A 21237-nucleotide genomic window follows, 5' to 3' on the forward strand; every position below is an offset into this window, starting at 1 on the left:
TTTTTTTTTTTTTTTTTTTTTTTTGAGACAGAGTCTCACTCTGTCGCCCAAGCTGGAGTGCAGTGGCATGATCTCTACTCACTGCAACCTCTGCCTCCCAGGTTCAAGCAATTCTCCTGCCTCAGCCTCCTGAGTAGCTGGGACTACAGGCACACATGGCCACGCTGGGCTAATTTTTGTATTTTTAGTAGAGACGTAGTTTCACCATGTTGGTCAGGATGGTCTTGATCTCCTGACCTCGTGATCTGCCTGCCTCGGCCTCCCAAAGTGTTGGGATTACAGGCGTGAGCCACCGCGCCTGGTCCAAGTGTCCTCATTCTTTAGAATAGCACTCCCTCTTGAGAGCCTCCTCAGACTACCAATCTTATCCACTCTACTAGCAACCTGGTACTTCCTCATAGCATTAGTTACCTTTGGAATTAACTACAGGGATTATCTGCATTAAGTAATTAGCTGATTGTGAAACAGTCTCTGGTTTGTTGCAGGGCTACGAGTTCCCCCGGGCCAGGCACCTTGTCTGTTCTGTTCCCTGCTGTGTGCCCAGTGCTGGATCAGTGCCTAGGCTGTAGTGAGGATTTGTATATGCTGGTTGAATCAATGAATGAATGAATAAGAGCAGCTCACTCCCCACACGTGTATTAGCAAAAGTAAGCGACTTGAGTGTCAAGCCATGCATAATAACAGCTTACAATTCGGTGGTACTCACTATATGCTTAGCATGGCATGAAGTGCATTGCCACCCACTTCCAGGAGGGAGATACTACTATGTATGCCATTTTACAGGTGAGGAAAGTGGCACAGGGAAGCTAAATGACTTACCCAAGGTCACACAGCTAGGAAGCGGCAGAGCCAAAACTAGAACCCATAACTGGACTTGGTGGCTCACGCCTGTAATCCCAGCACTTTGGGAGGCCAAGGTGAGTGGATCACCTGAGGCCAGGAGTTCGAGACCAGGCTGACCAACATGGTGAAACTCCATCTCTAGTAAAAATACAAAAAAATTAGCTGGGTGTGGTGGTGTGCATCTGTAGTCCGAGCTACTCAAGAGGCTGAGGCAGGAGAACTGCTTGGACCCAGGAGGCGGAGGTTGCAGTGAGCCAAGATGGCGCCATGGCACTCCAGCCTGGGCGACAGAGCAAGACTCTGTCTCAAACAACAACAACAACAAAAAACCCCCTAGAACCCATGTCTCATACGCATGGCCCCAGCACTTCTTACGTTTAATGTGCACGCAGATGACACGGGGACCTGTTAAAATGCAGATTCTGAAACACCAGGTCTGAGGTGGGGCCTGAGGTGCTACATTTCTAGAAAGCTCCCAGGTGGTGCCACATGATGCCACTGGTTTCAGACCACACACTGAATGACGACTGTGGCATCCTGTTTCCACTTCGATGTTTTTTATAGGGGAGGGGTCACTTCCCACCAGCTTGAAGCCATCTCCTTGCCCATCCCTCAAATGAGGACTCCTTCTAGACACACAGCCAGTGAACCCAGATAGAGCTGGACCCCACCCACCCCTCCATGGGCTGGGTCCCAGTTGTGTACATACATGGCAGGGGAGAGCCGGTGGGAGGGACTGGGGCATCACAGCACCCAGAGGGCCCCTGGTAGCCCTGCCTGGCAGGCACCTAATGCTGACTCTTCCCACGGCCCTCATTGCTCTTGCCACACCCTCAGAGTGCTCTGACTTACAATGCTATAAATAACAGCTTCTCCCTTTGTGTTCCATTCGAGAGAGGTGCTGTCCTGCCCAGTGAAGAGGCAAAGGCAGCCTGCAGGCTCTGGAGCCTCCGCTGTGACCCAGATTGCACAGAACCACTTGAGGAGGCAAGATGTGCAGAGCTGAAGGCAGCACGCTCTTCTCGATTCTTCTTCATTTTCCCCCCACCCACCCCATCTTCCCTAAAAGTTATTTCTATAGGATGATGGGAGTGGGCAGGAACCAGGAACAAGCTCCCAGTCCATGGTCTCAGAACTCCTGTAATAATAGTAGCTGGTGTTTACTGAGCACTTACTATGGGCCAGGCACAGACTTTTATTTAAATTTTATTTTCTCATTCTATTTATGTAGTGTTACTATTATTTTAGAGATAGGGCCTTGCTGTGTCACCCAGGCCAGAGTGCAATGATGTGATCACAGCTTACTGCAGCACTAACCTCCTGACTTCAAGTAGTCCTCCTGCCTCAGCCTCCCGAGTAGCTGAGCTGGGACTACAGGCATGTACCACCATGCCTGGCTAATTTTTTTTTTTGACTGAGTCTCACTCTGTGGCCCAGGCTGGAGTGCAGGGGTATGATCTTGCATGCCTGGCTAATTAAAAAAATTTTTTTTGTAGAGATGGCGTCTCACTATGTTGCTTAGGCTGGTCTCAAACTCATTGCCTCATGATCCTCTTGCCTTAGCTTCCCAAAGCATTGGGATTTATAGATGTGAGCCCTCCACAGGGATTTTCTTAATGACTCCTCCCAGTCACACTAGAAGCTAAGGATTACTTTTGTTTCCATTTACTACATGAGAAAACTGAGACACAGAAAGGTTAAGTGGTTTATGCCAGTTACACAGCTAAGAAGTGGTGAAAGCTGGGACTGAGACCCAGGCAGTGGGCTCCCAAGTCCCTGTTCTTAGCTGCTACACCATGCTGCTGTGCACACAGCCATGTGCCATGTAGAGCCATGGGGATTGCCTTGAACAAGCCAACCTCCACCCTGCTCGATTTCCCTGCCTTTCCCTCACCAAAGGCCCCTCAATCATTAGTAAGCACCAAGCTGCACATATGCAGTTACCCTGGCTGGTTCCAGCCCATCCACCTCTCACTGCCCGAGGTTGGGACAAGATAACCAACCAATGCTCCATCACTGTGTTTCCCCAAAGAACCCTCAACATGCAGTTGACAAATCTTGATTTTAATCTGGGCTTTTGCCTCTCTGGACTTGTTTCCTCATCTGGAAAATAGGAGGCATTGGGTTGTATCGGTGGTCGTCAAACTGTGCTTCATGGTACCCTGAGGGTTTCATAGAGCCAGTTCAGGGGCCAACCTCTGTGGCAGCATGGTGGGAGAGAATTTGAGGGGTTACCACACCTCATTCCATACAGAGCATGTCTGCATTGATCTCTTTTGTTTGTTTGGGCTATTGAATTAGATTTCCTTTAGAAAGTCAGTTCCAGGGTTTTAAAAAAACAGTTTGAAGTTGACTAGAGCTGTTAAAAGTCAGGATGCCTTTCAATGCCATAGAATTATAAAATTTTACGAGACAATGAAGTGGGCTCATGGAGGCAGGGATGGCAGTTGCATGGGGACATTTTCTTATACACAGTTGCTCCCAACTATTTTCACCTTCATCAACTGCCTTAGTCAGAAAATAGATTGTGTTCTTCTCACTCTACCATTGGGGTCTCAGAGCACAGAGAGAGTGGGCTGCTTGCCTGGGTCACTCAGCCACGGCTAGAATCTAGTTCTCTGCTTCAGTCAATCATCTTTGCTTTCCATGAATCCCCACAGCCTCCTGCCTCAAGTCAAGCTTTGCCAAAGCAGCTCAGGAAGAGGGCGTGGGACAAATCCAATTCTAAACCACATTGTGCTTTAAGGAAACTTAAAAGGGTTTTCTGCCTCTTCCTGAAAATGAAGGCTGTGGACTTGCCTGTCACTTGCAAACCCACACTGCAGCCTCCCCACCTAGTGCCTGTTCCTTTCACCATTAACTCTTGGACGCCAAAAGGCCTCATGAACACACGTTATTCAGGGAGTGTCTCATTAGCTCCTATCAGCAGCAGCAAATGGCACAGAAATGCAACAGAACTAAGATCACTACTCTGATGTCTCAGCTGAGGGACCCTCATTATCCATGAATTTAGTACAGACCAATAAAGAGGATGCATGTGAGGTGGGAACACGCAAATCCTCCTTCTCCCTCAGAAGATCGGGAATGAGCAGGGAGCTTCCTGCAGCCTGCCTGTTAGGGCACCCTGCTGCCTCAAATGCTGGAACCACAAAATGGAACACCCCAAGAGCCTAAGACTTTAAACTAGGAAATAAAACTTTGCAAGAAGCCAAGTCAAAATTGGGTCATGGTGGACCATGTGTCACAAGTGGGTCTTTATCCTGGTGATAAAACATTTCAGCATCTTCACCCCAGAAGAAAGATGTTTTTACCAGTCTTGGCAGGGAAGCCCTAGATGTGTATCGGAGACGCTCTCTACCCTCACTGCATGTCAATCAGCCAGCGTTAAGAAAAACACCAGTGCCCGGCCCTGACTCTAAACCTTCTCAGCTATGGATCTAATTCTGCCTGGATATCAGTATTTAAGCATGAAGTCCTGTTGAGAGCCACTGTGTGGGGGGAATGTTCCCAAAATGTATGGTATATCTAGATCACCTGGGGAGAATGTTCAATATTCAGAGAATAATTCTATGGGGTTGGGGGAGGCCTAGGAACCTGCATTTTAAAGCGGCTCCCTGTTTGAATCTGCTGGTGAATTCCTGGCTACACTTTAAGAAATACGAAAGGAGGTGGTGAGGCACATCCCATGGAAATACGTTCCTCTTGCTGTGTTAAGTGGGAAAAAAACAAAAACCCAGAGTGCAGGATTGTGAACAGGGTGTGAGTTTGGGTTTGAAATGTGCTCACCTGAATATCTCCATTGTGTGCACTCAAATATGTATATATACATCAGGAAGGAAACACATCAAGATATTCACAGCGATTATCACCAGGTAATGAGGGGCTATGGATAATTTTTACTTCCCTCTTTAATGCAGCCAACTCGCTGGACTCCTCTATACTCTCTTGACTTTCTTAAAATGAGCATGTATTACTTTTACATCAGAGAAGAAAGTGCATTTTTGAAGATGGAGATCATGTGGCCAACGGTTAAAAGACATGGGTTTGAATCCTACCTCTTTGCCAGTCAATGACCTTGAAAAAACCTCTTCTAATAAGAGAGGTTAGAAGAGCTGCAGCTCTTGTGCAGCATTCTGAATTCTCAGATCCTGAGAGAGAAGCACTGAGATTTCTCCTTCTCTTTTTTGAAATGGAAGGACCCTTGATGACTAAGAGTAGACCTTGTCTGCATTGGCTGCCTGGTGTTATTTGCCTGCCTGGTTTTGTTTACCTATCTAATGTCTCCATCCCTTTCTCTTACATTAAGTGCCCAATTAGCTGAACCCTGTAAGTGGCTGACACTCACTACTATGTCTTTACATGCCTGATTAACTTTATGATGACTACTCACACCTGGCATCCTGAGAACATCCATCACCAGGCTGGGTGCTTAAGGTGAGCTGTTGGTTACTCAGTGAAGTCGGGTGGGCACATCCCAATTCCCAGGATGCTCCCAGAGGCACCAGGAGTATGTAGGAGTATGTCCTCTCCTCTGGGCACCAATGGATGGCCTCTGGAGGTGGTGGGAAGCAGGTTCCCAACTTGGTCTGGCCTTGCCATCCCAATGGAGGCAGACGGGCTATTCATTCACTTGACAAACATTTATAGAGCACCTACTATGTGCCAAGTAGACAGTGAGGATGCAACAGTAGCAAAACAACAAGATCACTGCCCTCATGGAGCTGGTGTTCAAGTGAGAAATCGGACATTGTTTCAAAAATCACGTGGCCGGGTGTGGTGACTCACGCCTGTAATCCCAGCACTTTGGGAGGCCGAGGCGGGCGTATCATGTCAGGAGATGGAGACCATCCTGGCTAACATGGTGAAACCCTGTCTCTACTAAAGATACAAAAAAAAAAAAAAAAAAAAAAAAAAAAATTAGCCGGGCGTGGTGGCAGGCGCCTGTAGTCCCAGCTACTTGGGAGGCTGAGGCAGGAGAATGGCGTGAACCCGGGAGGCAGGGCTTGCAGTGAGCCATGACTGCGCCACTGCACACCAGCCTGGATGACAGAGCAAGACTGTCTCAAAAAAAAAAAAAAACAAAAAAAACAAAAAACACGCAAATTGCCATAATCATCATAAGTCCCCTGAAGGACAAGTATGAGCAGCTTTGAGAACTCACAAGAGAGAGACACGAACAGTCAGGACGGGTCCTCAGAGGAACCAAGGAATAGCATATGCGAAGAAAGTGAGAGGTGCTCAGCATGGCTGGGAGGCTGAATGGTGGGAGATGAGGCTGGAGAGATGGTAGGGACCACTCCGTGCAGGGCCTTTTATTGAAGAGTGATGGGACAGCATGCAAGGGCTTTCAGTGGAGGAGATTCAACTTCCCACCCCGCCCTTTTTTTTTTTGAGACAGGGTCTAGCTCTGTCACCCGGGCTGGAGTGCAGTGGCCTCAAACTCCTGGGCTCGAGCAATCTTCCCGCCTCAGCCTTTCAAGTAGCTGTGACTACAGGTGCGTGCCACTACGTCCAGCTATTATTTTTTATTTTTTATAGAGATGAGGTCTCATTATATTGCTTAGGCTCATCTTGAATTCCTGGGCTCAATCAAGCAATCTTCCCACCAAAGCCTCCCAAAGTGCTGGGATTACAGGTATTAGATACCACACCCAGCCCCATTTAGAGACAACACTTGAACAAATGAATGGAGCCCTTGGGAGGCTTGGTGCAGTGAGAGTTTCAGATGCAGCAGCTGTTCCAGGTGGAATGAAGCAAGCAGGTTTCTGGTCTTTCTCCACACATGGAGCTGATCAGGTCCTTTGAAACTACAAGGTTGGTCCAAATGGGTCTAACTCAATGGTGGTAAAAGAGCATATCAGAAGGAGGGCCACAAAATGCCACTGCATGCCAGCAGGTTTCAAGGAATCACTCGCTGTATTAGCTTTCTGTGGCTGCTGGAATGAACTATCACAACTTAGGGGCTTAGACTATATACATTTATCTTAACAGCTCTAGAGGTCAAGGCTAAAGTCGAGGCGTTGACAGGGCTTCATTCCTTCTGGAGGCTCTAGGAGAGCATCTGTTCCCAGGCCTTTTCCAGTTGCTAGAAGTCAGCTGCATTCTTTGGCTCATGGCCCCTTCCTCCATTTTCAAAACCAGCAGTAGGGCATCTTTTAATCTCTCCGTGACTCTGATCTTCCTGTTCCCTCTCACAGGAAACCCTTGTGATGACATGGGGTCCATCTGGATAATCCAGGATAATCTCCCCATCTCAAGATTCACAACTATCACATCTGCAAAGACCCTTTTGCCACTGGAGGTAACATACGCACAAGCTCCAGGGATTGGAATGTGGACATTTTGGGGGAGGCCATTGTTTTGCCTGCCACACCCACATTTTTGCCCCATCAAGTCACCCAGAGCCTGATTTGGGTCTGAAACCAACTTTAGCCCTCCTCTGCAGAACAATTCCTCCCTGACTGGCTGTGGATGTCAGACAAGTCAAGCTTTTAACTCTGTGAAGTTCCAATTGCTTTCTTCAGGTATTTACATGCAGCCCCAAGAAAGTGTAGACTCCCTATACACAGGCATGCCAACGCAGACACAGACACACACACACTCCTGCAGACGTGCACACTTTCAGGATTAGTAGTAGGAAGCAGTTATGATGCAGGGGTTGGGGTGCCAATTCTGGAGTGAGCTTGCCTGGCCCCATATCTGGACTTTGCCACTTCCTAGCTCTGTGACCCCAGGAAAGCTACTTAACCTTTCCGAGCTTCAATTTCTTTATCTGTAAATTAGGGAAAACAAAGCCCTTACCTCTTAGGATTGTTGCAAAGGTAAAATGAGATAGTTTTTTTTTAGTTTGTAAAATGCCCAGAACATGGTAACGATTCAGTAATGGTTGCTGCTAATTATTTATTCTGGAAATTTGTGGGTTTTATACATCTCGGTACTCACATTTTTTCTGGGTATCCAGGATGCTATCATCTGCCTGTGAAATCTGTCTTTCTAAAGCTTTTAAAGGGGCTGCATTGATTAGAAATTTATAGGACTCAAGTGCCTATCACCAAACACACCCACACACACACAGACACACAGATGACACATGCGCCCACACATATACACCCACAGGTATGCCTGTAGAGGCACGTGTACATACGGCTATGAGCATGCATGCACATACACACACACACGCACATGTATGATTAGAACCTACATGCAAGAATACACTTTTACATGCATGTCTGCACACACTGCTCTTGCAGAGAGATCAGATCCAATCAGCTGCCTTCTTCGAGTAAGGCCATAAGCCCAGTGGAGGACCGACCTCTGCTTATTTCTGATGCTCAACCTCCCACAAAAAGCCCCAAACTGACCTCAGAAACTTTCAAGTAACTACTTTTGAGCTTTCCTGTACTGCTGCAACATCTTGATGAATGTTGAGGAAAAGGTTAATGGATGTACAATTGTACCAGAAAGTAGGCTTCATGTGGTGTGCAGCAGAGCCTGGAAAAGACACCCTGCACCCTGCTTACCCCAGTGTGATGGGTTTATGTGCCAATCTCTGAATCAGCAGAGGAAATGGCTAAAAGCTGGGGATCCACCAACTCATGGGATGGAGCCAGAGCAGCTGCCTTTAGAAGCAGTGGTTGACCACGATTTCACCATTCAGAAAAATGCAGCAAAGTGGGAGAATGGGTACAATGTCATGTTGTCCCTCTCTGTCTCTCTCTGATCTTTGCCTCTTTTTCTGTCTCTCTCTCTCTCTCTCTCTCTCTCTCTCTCTCTCTCTCTTTCACACACACACACACCCCACACACACACCACACACCACACCATCAATTCCAGAATCCCTGCTCGCTCTTCACCTCACCCTAATTGCCAAGTAGGGGGATATTACTGTTGAGTTTATTAAAGTTGGCACTTTCTGAAGTCAAAATTGCACCATCTGCTGTGAGTGGGGAAATGGCTGCTCTGATGGGGGCTGGCCTGAGGCTGTAATGCCAGGGTCTCTCAGGAACCTGTCCTTAAATGACTGAGCTGCTCCGTCAGGAAGCCACATGCTGGCATGCAGGGCGTGTGCATTTCAGACTCATTAATTCTCCCTGTTGTTTGTTACTGTCACTGCCTGGGGAGCCCTAGATCTCAATCTGTCTCCTTGAGGGATTGGTGAATGGGATTCCTGCCTGGGCCTCAGCACTTTGGGGAAGGAGGTCACCTCGGTTCAGAGTTGGAGACGAGGGAGCCAAGAAAGACCACTGGAGGGCTCAGCTGGGCTAGTGCAGTCCATGCTGGGCAAGGTGCTGTGTCATGACAAACCCGGGAACAGCAATAGTTGTGGTTGCTGTTTCGGAGTGTTTACTGTGCCAGGTGCTGTGCTAAGTACTCTATATGCATTGTTTTCCTTAAGCCATCAACAATCTGGGAGAGAAGCTCTATTATTCACTCCCATTTTACAGATGGGGAAACCAAGGCACACAGAGGGGAACTCACTTGCCCAAGTGTACACAGCTCAAGAGTGGAAGAACTGGATCTGGAAGTTAGGTCCAGCTCCCCAGATGCTAGAACGAAATCTTTGTTTCATGTCAGTGCTTTGGTTGGGGTTCTTTCTGACCCCTCTCCCTGCTCTTTCCTGTCATGAAAAATCGAGTTGGGAGAATGTGGTGCTGAGGCCTGAAGGGGCCAAGGGTCACTGTGGTAAAGAGGAATGAACTGTTCAACTGAATGAAGAAACATATGAAACGATCAATTAACTTCAATAAATGTTTGAGATACCCTGTAATTACTGACTTCTCTGAATCCCCGAAATCGTCCATCAGTTGCCTTTCCCACCTGTACTCCCCAAAAGCAATAGGATAAAGTGGAAAGACAAATTCAAGTTCAAAGTCTGGTTTGGCCACATAAAGGCTGTGTGCCTCTGGGCAAGTGGCTTAACTTCCCTGAGCTTTGGTTTACTCAGCTGTAAAGCAGAGATGATTGTCTGTCTCTCAGCGAGGACATTATGAGGATTAAAGGAAATATGTGATATTTGAAAGTTCCTAGCACAGGGCTTGGAAATAAGTGTTTGTTTCTCTATGGAATAGCAGAATAGGAGCCAATCCTGGAGCCAGCCAGCCTGGATTTATAATCCCAGTCCCACCACGTATTAACTGTGTGACTCTGGGCAATCTGCTAAACCTCTCTGTTCTTCAGTTTCCTCATCTGTAAAATGGGAATGATTGTAATATATTCTATTGCATAGGATTCCTGTGAAGATTACATAAATGAATCTACATAAAGCTCTGAGCACAGTGCTGGCACATGATGCCAATAAAAGCAGTTTCTTATGATTATTTTGCTAGAAGTTGAGTATGATTGCACGAAAAATCGCAGTCCATTTCATCTCCCATTCCTTCTCCACCAACAAAAGGGCTAGAGCAGTGGTTCTCAACAGGGGGTGACTTTGCCCCTAGAGGCATTGAGCAGTGTCTGGAGACATTTTTAGTTGTTGCAACTGGGTAGGGAGTTAAACCAGGCATCTTAGTGGGTAGAGACCAGAGATGCTGCTGAACAGTCTACAATGCACAAAACAGCCCCCACACAAAGGATTATCTGTCCCAAAACATAAATAGTGCTGAACTTGAGAAGCCCTGGGCTAGAGGGATTTGAAGACTACCCCGTCCAACTTCCCATTTTACAGATGAGGTCAGGGAGGCCATGAGGGAGGCTGTAAGGGTAAAGTGATTTGATAAGCATCTTAGTTGGGTTTATGGTTCACTTAGTAAACATTATTCATTCAACATGTATTTGTTCTCTCTTTTATAGCAGGCATCGAGCTAATTAAGGAATCCAGAAAACTTCTATTTTGATCTTTTTTTTTTTTGTAGACAGTCTTGCTCTGTTGCCCAGGCTGGAGTGCAGTGGTATGATCTAGGTGGCTCACTGAGACTTCTGCCTCCCAGGCTCGAGCAATTCTGCTGCCTCAGCCTCCCAAGTAAAAAAATCTTTGCTTTTATATGAAAAAAGAAAAATTCCCCAAATGTTAATTCCCCAAATGATTGGGTTAAGTTACTTTCCTTAATGTGTTGCACATCTTTTCTTTCTCTTTCTTTCTTTCTTTCTTTCTTTCTTTCTTTCTTTCTTTCTTTCTTTCTTTCTTTCTTTTTTTTTTGAGACAGAGTCTCGCTCTGTCACCCAGGCTGGAGTGCAGTGTCATGATCTCAGCTCACTGCCACCTCTGCCTCCTGAGTTAAATGATTCTTGTGCCTCAGCCTCCCGTGTAGCTGGAATTACAGGCATGAGCCACCACACTCAGCTAATTTTTGTATTTTTAGTAGAGACGGGATTTCACCATGTTGGCCAGACTGGTCTCAAACTCCTGGCCTCAATTGATCCCCCCGCCTCGGCCTCCCAAAGTGCTGGGATTACAGGCATGAGCTACTATGCCCAACCGTATTTTCATCTTACACAAACAGATTCTGTAACATGTTAGGGCTAGCTGGACGTTGGAAAAAGCACTGGTCCAATCCCTGAGAAAACTGAGGTACTACTCAATAATTCTCAACACTGGGAGGTTCAGAGTCCCCCCAGACTTGATGAAATCTATGTTTCTTGAGAAAAAAAATGCACATAGACACATACATAAATATGTTGATATTATCAGAATGCCCCCAAGTCCCTGACTCCCATCCATAGAAGGTTTAAGACTTTAGGTTTAAATGTGGGAGAGGAGTCCTCCTTTAGAAAGAGGAGAGTATGACCTGGCTTATGGTCAGCTTGTCAAGTCATAGGACAAATGTCTGCCTAATTAGACGTAGCAAGTTCCAGGCATCATTATTCACTTCTCCCTCTGTCCATATTTTGGAAAAAATATGTGCCAAAAACACAGGGGAAGGTGGAATCAAGATGGGAAGGTGATAGGGGTGCGACAGATCCTGTCAACAAGAAGTCTCTCTGACTTCCTCCTCTATCACGGCGTCTGGATGCCAAGGTTAATGACAAATCCTAATTACTTTTTTGGGCCCATCTGTTTAAGGAAGCCGACCTCGAATGGAATCCACCCAGCTGCCAGTCCCTTCACAGGCAACGTATGTGAGCAAATGCCTTTGAGAGGCTCTGGACAGAGAGAAACAGAGTAAGGATAAAGAGGGCCTTACCAATGCCAGGGAGAGAGGTGGAAATGCAAACCAATTCTGGAGGCAAATGTCTAATTCCAAACTTAATACATTCTAAAAGTCCTGTGAGTAACCTACGTGTGGCTTTGCAACTCACAACGGGGCCCTTTTATGCTCAGGAGAAGTACTCAGCAGCCACGTGTGTCTAGCCTGGCACCTCTGACCATTGCTGATAGGATGAGGGGCAGGCATCTAAGGCGAGCTAGGTCAATCAGAGTTCCTTCCCTGGGAATTTGGGATTGAGACTAAGAAGAGCTATAAAAACTGGGAGGCTCTAGCTAGCATGGCTATATTTTCTAATATGTGGGATGAGAAGTAGGCCTTTCATGAGGCTAGGCTGAGTTCTTGTCCTCAGATCCCTGGAGATATGTATGAATCCTTATATTAAATTTCTTTTTCTGCATAATGGGATAAAGATAGCCACCAGTAATGCCTTCCTCCTCTGCATGCACATGACAGTTATCACATAAGGAGATAGGATCTATTTCCTGTCCTCAATAGAAAGTGATACCTGCCAGTTCCAGACCTCACTGTTAAGAGACCAGGCAATACCTATCTTTGTTCCCTTGGGGTCCAACTGCCATGTAAAAGATCTCAGGCCAGACTAATGAATAAGGAAGGATGAAATGCAAAGAGAGGGGCTATCTGAAGAGCACCAACCTACAGACAGGGGAGTAAAGCTTTCTTGTACATTCCAGCCCAACCCAACCACCGGCTGAATGCAGCTGAGTGAGCAAACCCAGCCCATGTCTTCTGGAACAGAAAACCTGCCCAGCAGAGCTCTGTCTGAATCCTTAACCCATAAAATCATGAAAAATAATACACTGTTTTGCTCTAAGCCACAAAGTTTTGGGTGGTTTGTTATATTGCAATAGATGACTGAAACAACCTAGCTGGAATTAGTTTCCTTTCTTGTAAGCAAAGTGTCCTAACTAATATAGAAAGTCTGTAGCAGTCGGGCATGCAAAATAAACTCTGAAATCCCACTTGGCACTTATATAAGAAATGTGGGGGCAAAATGAGGTTGGTTAATGAGTTTCTCTTCTGGCCATCCTCTCTCCCTCCTGGGATGCTGAAGAGAACAGAGCTGGGTTGTGAGCTAAGTGGTGAGTGAAGATTTAGATTCTTCCTGGCAGAAGTACATGAGCTCCATAGAATGAAGCGGCTCTGGGTTGCTGTGCATGGCCTGGGGCTCCCTGCGGCAGCTAACTCTTGCAAAACTGCCCCAGGGAGGCAATGCTTCCTGGGAAGCCTGAGGGCATTTCTCTCCTGGAACTCTCAGAACCACAGCAGCACACAGACTATCCCTGGCAGCTTTGGAAGGTACGGACAGGTTAATAAGAGCTGGAAATAATCATTGGGCCAGCACAGAAAGGGTTTCAGCTTCTAGTTCTCAAAATGTCCCCTCCAAACCTGAGTAATTAAAATTTCCATGCTCTGCAGAGCCTAGGAATTTGGGAACACATCTTCAGGAAAAACATCTGAGACATTTAAAGGCATAGTTCCGGGAGTCAGCCAAATAGGGATGTGTACCTTGCCTGCATATGACCTTGGGCAAATAACCTAAGTTGGCTGAGCTTCAGTTTCCTCACCTGCAAAATGGGGATAATAATAGCTTACTTGACAGGGTTGAGAGGAGCAGTTAATGAGTTAATTCAAATGAAGTTTTTAGACATGGGCTTGGCACATAGTAAGTGCTTAATAAATGACACCCATCATGATGATTATTTATCATGTTTATTGACAGTGATTTCATAACTCTCCCAGACAGCTTTCACTCAGGTAATAAAAAAGAACATTCAGCATCATGGGGCTGATGTCCAGACCCAGTAAGGGACAGAGCTACATGGGAAATTTTAACATAGAAGGAGCTCATTTACTCTGAGAGGTACAGCCAACAATAGGGTGTGAGGCCCCTCACCAGACACCCCCAAAATACTGTAGAGTCTGCGCAGAAAGAATCCTGAGAAAGAGACTGAGTCATCTGATCGATGGGGAAACTGAGATTCCCAGAGCTCACTAACTGAGATCCTCATGTTCTGCAGTGGGAGCCCCAGTTAGCACCCCCATTTTCAGTTTGGCTCCATGTCTGATGTTTCACTTGGCTTTCATCTGACTGCTCTCTGATCCCCTCCCAGGGAAGTGTGGGTGGAACAGTAGTCAGGGCAGGTTTGAGCTTATAAGACACAAATAGCACTGGGTTTGCCTCTGGCGATGCTACCAGCAAGGGCTGGCTGCAGGAAGGGCACTGTGGAACAACCACAGCCAGAATCTTCCGGGACTGTCCTCCCCACTCTGGGAAGCCAGGCAGAAAACACACTGTCTCAGCAAAGGGACATTCTGTCACCAAAGACTTGGCCCAAGCTCCCCTGGAAGCCTCTCAAATCTCCTTCAGGGGAAGCCAGGGGCTGCTAGAGTTTCAGGACTTGCCAAACAGGAGTCTCAGGGCAGACTTCTAGAACAAAGGCTTCAGCTAGTGTCAACAATCAGCTTTCTCATTAAAAAAACAAACAAACCTCACAATTAAATAATTGCCACTATTTAAGTATGTACTTTGTACAAGGCACCACAATAATCCTTTGCATGCTGATTAAATACTCACCCAGATGTATGTGATAATGTTATCCCCATTTTGCAGATGAGGAAACTGAGGCACAGGGAGGTAAAGTGGCTTATCTAAGGGCATGCAGTGGGTAAGTGGCAGAACTGGAATTTGGACCGAGGTCTCTCTGACTTGGCAACCCCAGTTCTTAACCACAATGCTCTGCGCCATGTCACCAGGTTGGTAGGGAGAATACAGCAGGGCATTGAAGATAAAACAGGGACCCCATTTACCCTGTTCTATATCATTTAAGCTGGGATCTGCTCAGTCCACAAAGACCTCCTTAACCTGACCCCCAGAGGCAGCCCAGTGGCCATGTTGATACAACAGGGCTTGGCATGCCTGGCTGCAGTTGATTGGACAAGGGATAGTATCTGACATAAGACAGTCAGAGTACTTTCCCTGGGAATTTGGACCCTGGATAAGACTATAAACCCCCAAGCCTCTTGGCCACAGGCAACGTAGAAAGAAGTTGGGAGACAGCCTCATCTTCCATGTTCATTCATTCACTCACAAATATTTTGCTGTGCACCTGTTATATACCAGGCTTTGGGAATACAGCAGTGAACAAAACCGGCAAAAATATCTATCCTTAGGAATCTTAATCTAATGGGGAGAGACATACAATAGTTAAAGAAAATATGTGAAATATAAAATGTGATAGTTGGTGATAAGTGCCATGCAAGAAAAAGGTTGAGCAGAGTTCTTGTTTTCACTGTTTACCTTTAGCATACATACATTTCCTTCCCTCATGACTGAGGCCCATCGCTGTATGAAGACACACACATATGCACACACATACATGCACACACATATATGCACGTGTGCACACACACATGCACGTGCATGCACACATGCGTGCATACATGCATACACACACGCATACACACTGCCAGCCTGGAGAACTTTTCACTCCTGAAACATCTTTTAAAAAGCAAAGCAAAATAGAAACCTAACCCCATAAGCAAGCCTCTCAGACCCATCTGCTTGGTGACCACCCGAGGAGGCTGACAGAGGGTCACGTGTGAAGCTGACACATCCTCTGACACATCCTGAGGTTTGTTTGTCACTTGTCAACAACACCTCTGATTTTCCCAGCCTGCCCTGAGCGCAATTATCTGGATCAAACCAAAGGCATCCACTTCCTGCATCCCCAGAGCATCATTTTCCATCCAAGAACCTCGTTAACCCCCGGCTGAGGGTCTGGATAGGGAGATCAGTAGGCACCTCAGTGCCTAAATCCATTGTAAGCAGTTGGCAATGGCTGTCCCCGGCAGGAGGGATTGGGGAAGGGCATAGGGTGGTGGTGGTGTTCCAGCATCCTGCCTTCCCATTTCCTGTTTGATATTTGGATCTAGGAAGACTACTTCAATGGCCTCTCTGTATCCCGGCAGCCAAAGTCTCCATTTATACCAAAAGCTCCCCAAACACATACCCTCACTCCCTTCTCTAAGTTACTCTCCCACCTTGATGATGCCCCACATGTTCCCCAGTCCCTCAGCTCCAGCCCACACCCATGCCACTCCTTGCTCTCTGGTATTGGCCCTGCTCATTGATTTTGTCACTCTCTTCCACTCATCACACATCCTTCTTATAAGCCTTGCTTCTCTCCCAAACATGTTTTCATTATCCCTTCCCTCTGAGCCCCACTTTCCCCTCCTTCCTACCATTTATTAAACACATAGTGTCACCAGAGCCTGGGTCAGAAACTGTGCATGCATCATCTCAACGCTTACAAGAGTCTTATAGGATAATTACTGTTATTTCCCCCATTCTGCCAGTGAGCAAACTGGGGCTCAGAGAGGTCAAGCAACTTGCCCAAGATCCACAGTAGGCAAGTAGGGACATGGCATGGGACCCTGGGTTCTTGGAGTCCGGACCCATCAGGTTAACCTCTGCTTCCTCACTCACATGCTGTCTGACCCTTATAGGACTGGTTTCTCCAATTGTCCTGTATAAGTAATTTCAGACATGCTCTCTCTTTTACACACTCTTTTTTACCTACTCTCTGTCCTCCTAACCTTGCCCTCAGCTGTACCTTCTGACACCGACATGGCTCTCATTTCTAGAACACATCCCTATGCAGCTGTGATTAGCTGAGACACCTCATGCTCACACCCACCCCACTTCTTGAAGCCTCCAATGACATCTCCCCTTTCCCTATCACCATACCCTCCCCCTGCCCCTTCTTCAATGCACCCCCAGCCAAGAAACTCCTCACTCGCAGCCCACTCTCTCCTCTAGTCCCTTTTCTCTTCTCCCAGCTCTCCCACCTCATGCAACAAAGATCCCACATCTGCCAGTGGGGAAGTCAGAGCGGGGGCAGGGAGGTGGCCCCATAAGTCACAAATGGCAAAGCCCGGAGGCAGCCCAGCACACCCTGTTCCAGGCCAAAGCCTTGCTCCGGCCCAGCACACCCTCCTGCCTCAGCGGCTCTGGGGTGAATGGGAAGTGTAAGCCTCACCCGATTCGCTCCTGCTCCATCTCTTCCATTTTCTCAGCTCGGGCGATCACCCTGTTGATGATTTCTTTCTCCTCATCGGTCAGCTCTTCCTGCTTCCTCTGCCTGTCAGGCTGACCACTGGGGTGGACGGACCAGCCTGCCTGGAGCCTGAAAAGAAATTTGGGAAGGTGTGAGGGTGGAGGGAAAATAGTAGTTCAAATTCCTGCTGGGAAACTCACTGCCTGGGAAACTGTGGGCACGAGGATTATAGCTCTCAGAGCCTCAGTCTGCTCCTCTGTGCAATGGGACACGCATACTTCCCGCTTAGGCTTTTGATGAGTTTATTTTGCTTATGTGCTTAGTACACAGTAGACGCTCCATGACATTTTCAGGCAAGCTCATGGAAACCTGGAGAGTAAAGATATTTCAGAAAAGATTCTAGAACAGTAGACTTCTGTCAGCCTGACAGGCAGAGTCTGAAGCCCTGGGTCCCAGGTTGACCACAGCATCTGCCTGGCAGAGAGATGGCTTTTGGGGGCCACAGAGTGTTTTAAAATAAGTTTAAACTGGTTGCCAACTAGGTTGTAAAAATCTCTTGAATTCACATAAATGTCTAGATTTCCAGCCTCAAAGGCTCTTGTAACATTTTGGGTTCTATCTTGTGTTCTTTTTGGCTTTTCTTTTCTTTTTAAGCGAACACTGACATAACATCTATTGGTGCCCACATTACCTAATTATCTCTCACACATGCCCACTGTGTGACCGCATCAGCTTATTATCTCTCATGCAAGTCCCCCGTGTGCCTGCATTACCTCATTTAATCCTCACATCACCCCTACAAGGCAGGGGCTGTTCGTGTCCTTATTTCCTGGTGAGAAGGCTGAGGCAAGGAGAAATTAGAGCACTTGCCCAAGGTTGCGTGGCTGACAAGTGGCAGTGGCAGGATTCAGATCCGAGCATCCTGCATATTTACCCTCCACGAGATGGAAAGAATGGGACCTGTGCCCGGCAGTGGTTCAGAGAATCAGAGGCTGCTGGGAGCAGAGTTAAGGCTGTGGTCTATGACAAATTAGTATCCTCTCCACTAACACCATGGTCCACGCCCCAAGGCTCTGAGGTGTATCACCGGAGTGGAAGACAGGGTTGAACACCGCTAGAAATTCTTGTCCCTATGCGGGAAAAAAATCAGGAACTCTGAATCCTTAGGAGCCAGCCCTGCATTAGCCGCCAGCCTTGGTCCCTTCTGCTAGCCTAATCACAGCAGCAGGCATGAAATTGCCTTTTGACATTGGAGGCTGGAAATTAAAAGCCCATCTTCCTCCCTCCTCCCCTTCTTCTGCCATCCCCCCACCTTAGCTAGCCTGCTCTGAAGAGCAGAGAAGGAAGAGTTTGAAGGAAAAGGGAAGCAGATGTCTTGGGGCAAGTCTTGTTTCCAGAAAGGGAAGGAGAACGTGGCCTGGGGAAATTCTGCTGGAAACACACCTTGCCTTCCCATGTGTGGCCTTGGATGGGACACCTCTGGGATGAGCACATGCTAACACTGCTCAAACCCCTTGCTCAGAACTTTCCAGTGGTGTCTCATTGACTTAAAATAAAACTCAGAACTAGGCAGAAGTGATGGCTGCACAACATTGCGAAGATACTGAATGCCACTGAATTATATGCTTTACAGTGATTACTTTTATGGTATGTGAATTTTACCTTAATAAAATAAAATCCAGACTTCTTGCTTATTCTGCAAAGTCCTACCTGGTCTGTCCTTTACCTATCCCTCTGTCCTCATTGCCCCTTGCTTCCCCTGGTCACTAGGCTCCAGCCGCACTGGCCTCTCTGCTCAATCTTAAACACCCAAGTCTTCTTTTTGTCTCAGGTCCTTTGCGCTTGCTGTTCCCCCTGCCAGGACACTTATCTCCCTGGATCTTCCCTCTCATCATCCTGGTCTCAGAGAGGCTGTCTTTGATCTCTCATTGCCCTGGTTCACTTTCTCCATTGCACCCGTCTCTAGCTGAAGTTATCTTTCAAATTTTTTCTTGTTATATATTTATTACCCCTTTATCTCCCACCAGAACATAGATTACAGGATGGCATGGAGCTTGTCTGGCCCTGGTTCTCTATTGTGTCCATGGCATTTAGATCATTCTCTGACAGCAAGTACATAGAAAGAGGTTTTGAATAACACCTGGTCCCTGGTGGCCAAAGGAGATGTTAAATGCCTAATTATACAGGTGACATGCAGGGAGACTGAAGCAATGGAGGTTACTCATCTTAGAGACTGGGCAGAACTTCTTAAGGAAGTGAGGAGAATTCATTGTGATCCTGGTGAAGATGAAGCTTTGGGGCCCCCTGTTTGCACAGGCACCTCCTGAGGCCCTAGGATGGGCCCTAGCAATGGTCATGTGATTAGGAAAATTTGCAGAAGCAACGTGGTTTTCTGTTTTTGATCTTGAAGAGGGCCCCTTAAGTATATAAGCTTTGGGCCCCACAATGCTATGGCTGACTTCTGCTGAGACCTCAAAGATAAGCTGAAGCGGTGATGGAAGGTAGGGGAGAGATTGAGTCTGGCAAAGGGCACCAAACTTTCTTTGCAAAAGCTGGAGTAGAGCAAGCAGGCAGCATGCTGGAGGGAAAGAAGACCAGTATGATGACCAGCCTCTAGGATGGTCCCCAGAGGTCCCTGCCTCCTGTTATTCCTACTCTCCTGTGTGTGGTCCCCTCCCATGCTGAATCAAGGCTGATCTGGTGTGACCAACTAAATACAGTGGAAGTGACGCTGTGTGGCTTCCAAATCATAAAAGACACTGAAGTATCCACATGGCCAGCTGCCTTGTTGTGAGGACACTCAAACAGCTCCGTGGAGAGGCCCACTTGGAGGGGAACTGAGGCCCCCAGCCAACAGCTAGCACCAAACTGCCAGCTATGTGAGTGGCTCCTCGATCCCCTATGAAGCCTTCAGATAACTGCTGCCCCAGGTGACATGTCTGCAGCTGTATGAATGACCTTGTGCCAGGGCTGCCCAGCCAAGCCACCCTCCAATTCCTACTCACAGAAACTGTGAGGGATAATCCATGGTTTCTGTAATTTTAAGCCACTTTTTTGAGATGATTTGTTATCAGATAACTAGGAAACCCAGTCCAGCAGGATAGAGACAGACTGGTAGCACCCTCCCCACAGTGTCTGGATTCATGTTCTATTGCTGCATGACACATTCTTACAAATGTAGGGGCTTAAACTAACACACATTTATTTTCTCAGTTTCTGGGGGTCAGGAGTCTGGGCTTGGCTTAACCGGGTCTTCCGCTCAGGATTTCACAAGGATGCAATCATGGTATGGGCTGGGCCATGTTCTCATCTGGAGGCTTGAGAGGGGAAGAATTAGCTTCTAAGCAAAAATTCATTGGCAGAATTAATTTGCTCTCAGCTGTATGACCCAGGGCCATGGCTTTTGTTGGCTATTGAGAGAGTCCCTACCCCAGGTCCTAGAGGCTGCCTACATTTCCTAATCATGTGGACCTCTCTGATCCCATTGTGTGGGCCACTTCCTTCATCAAGTCCACAAGGAGAATCTCTAGCTCCTGTCACCCGAGACAGAGTCTTATATAACATAATGTGATCCCAAGAGTGACAGCTCATCCCCTTTGCTGTATTCTATAGGCTAGAAGCAAGGCTCAGGTCCTGCCCACACTCAGGGTCAGGGCATTACACAAAGGCATGAACACCAAGAGGTGGGGATCACTTTGAAGTCTGCCTGCTGTGGCATTCCTGGCAGATATCCTTTCATCCTTGCTTGAATGCCTCCTGTGATGGAGGCCTCACTCTCTTTATGCAGAGTCTGTGCCATGCTGTTGGGAAGATCTTCCATTTGGTGTGCCAATGCCCCTCAGCCTGCTGTTTCTTCCTATTACTTTTAAAGGATACAGTGGACTCCTGTATAATGAAGATCACCTACCCTTCCCAAAGAGCCCCAGTCATAATGGAATTCAGCCACTTCGAAGTCTCATCAGTTTTCCATGGAAATGGACACTTCACCTGCCTCTAGTCTCCCTTATTTGCTGCCGCATCTCTTTCTGGATTTCTCTGTTGATCCTCCTTTATTTTCTGCCATTACAAAGCAGCTCAGTGACCAAGACTGAACACATGTGAGATTCTAGGCCTAGTCCTTAGTGAAGACTCTCCAAGGACACATTCCTGCAGCTCACAATCTGGTCAGGAGC

At 47.2% G+C, this 21237-nt stretch overlaps 1 protein-coding gene across 3 annotated transcripts in view; it reads right to left on the reverse strand.

Moving 5' to 3' along the window:
* Nucleotides 1-21237, reverse strand: part of RPH3A (rabphilin 3A) — a 118283-nt gene that overhangs the window by 39047 nt on the left and 57999 nt on the right. For all 3 annotated transcript variants that reach the window (XM_017889535.1, XM_017889534.1, XM_017889536.1), the window contains exon 5: nucleotides 17048-17194. In XM_017889535.1, coding sequence (XP_017745024.1) covers nucleotides 17048-17194 — 147 coding nt within the window. The remainder of the gene's footprint in view (nucleotides 1-17047; nucleotides 17195-21237) is intronic.

This window comes from Rhinopithecus bieti, unplaced genomic scaffold (assembly GCF_001698545.2).
Source record: "Rhinopithecus bieti isolate Rb0 unplaced genomic scaffold, ASM169854v2 scaffold_19610, whole genome shotgun sequence".
NCBI classification, from domain to species: Eukaryota; Metazoa; Chordata; class Mammalia; order Primates; family Cercopithecidae; genus Rhinopithecus; species Rhinopithecus bieti.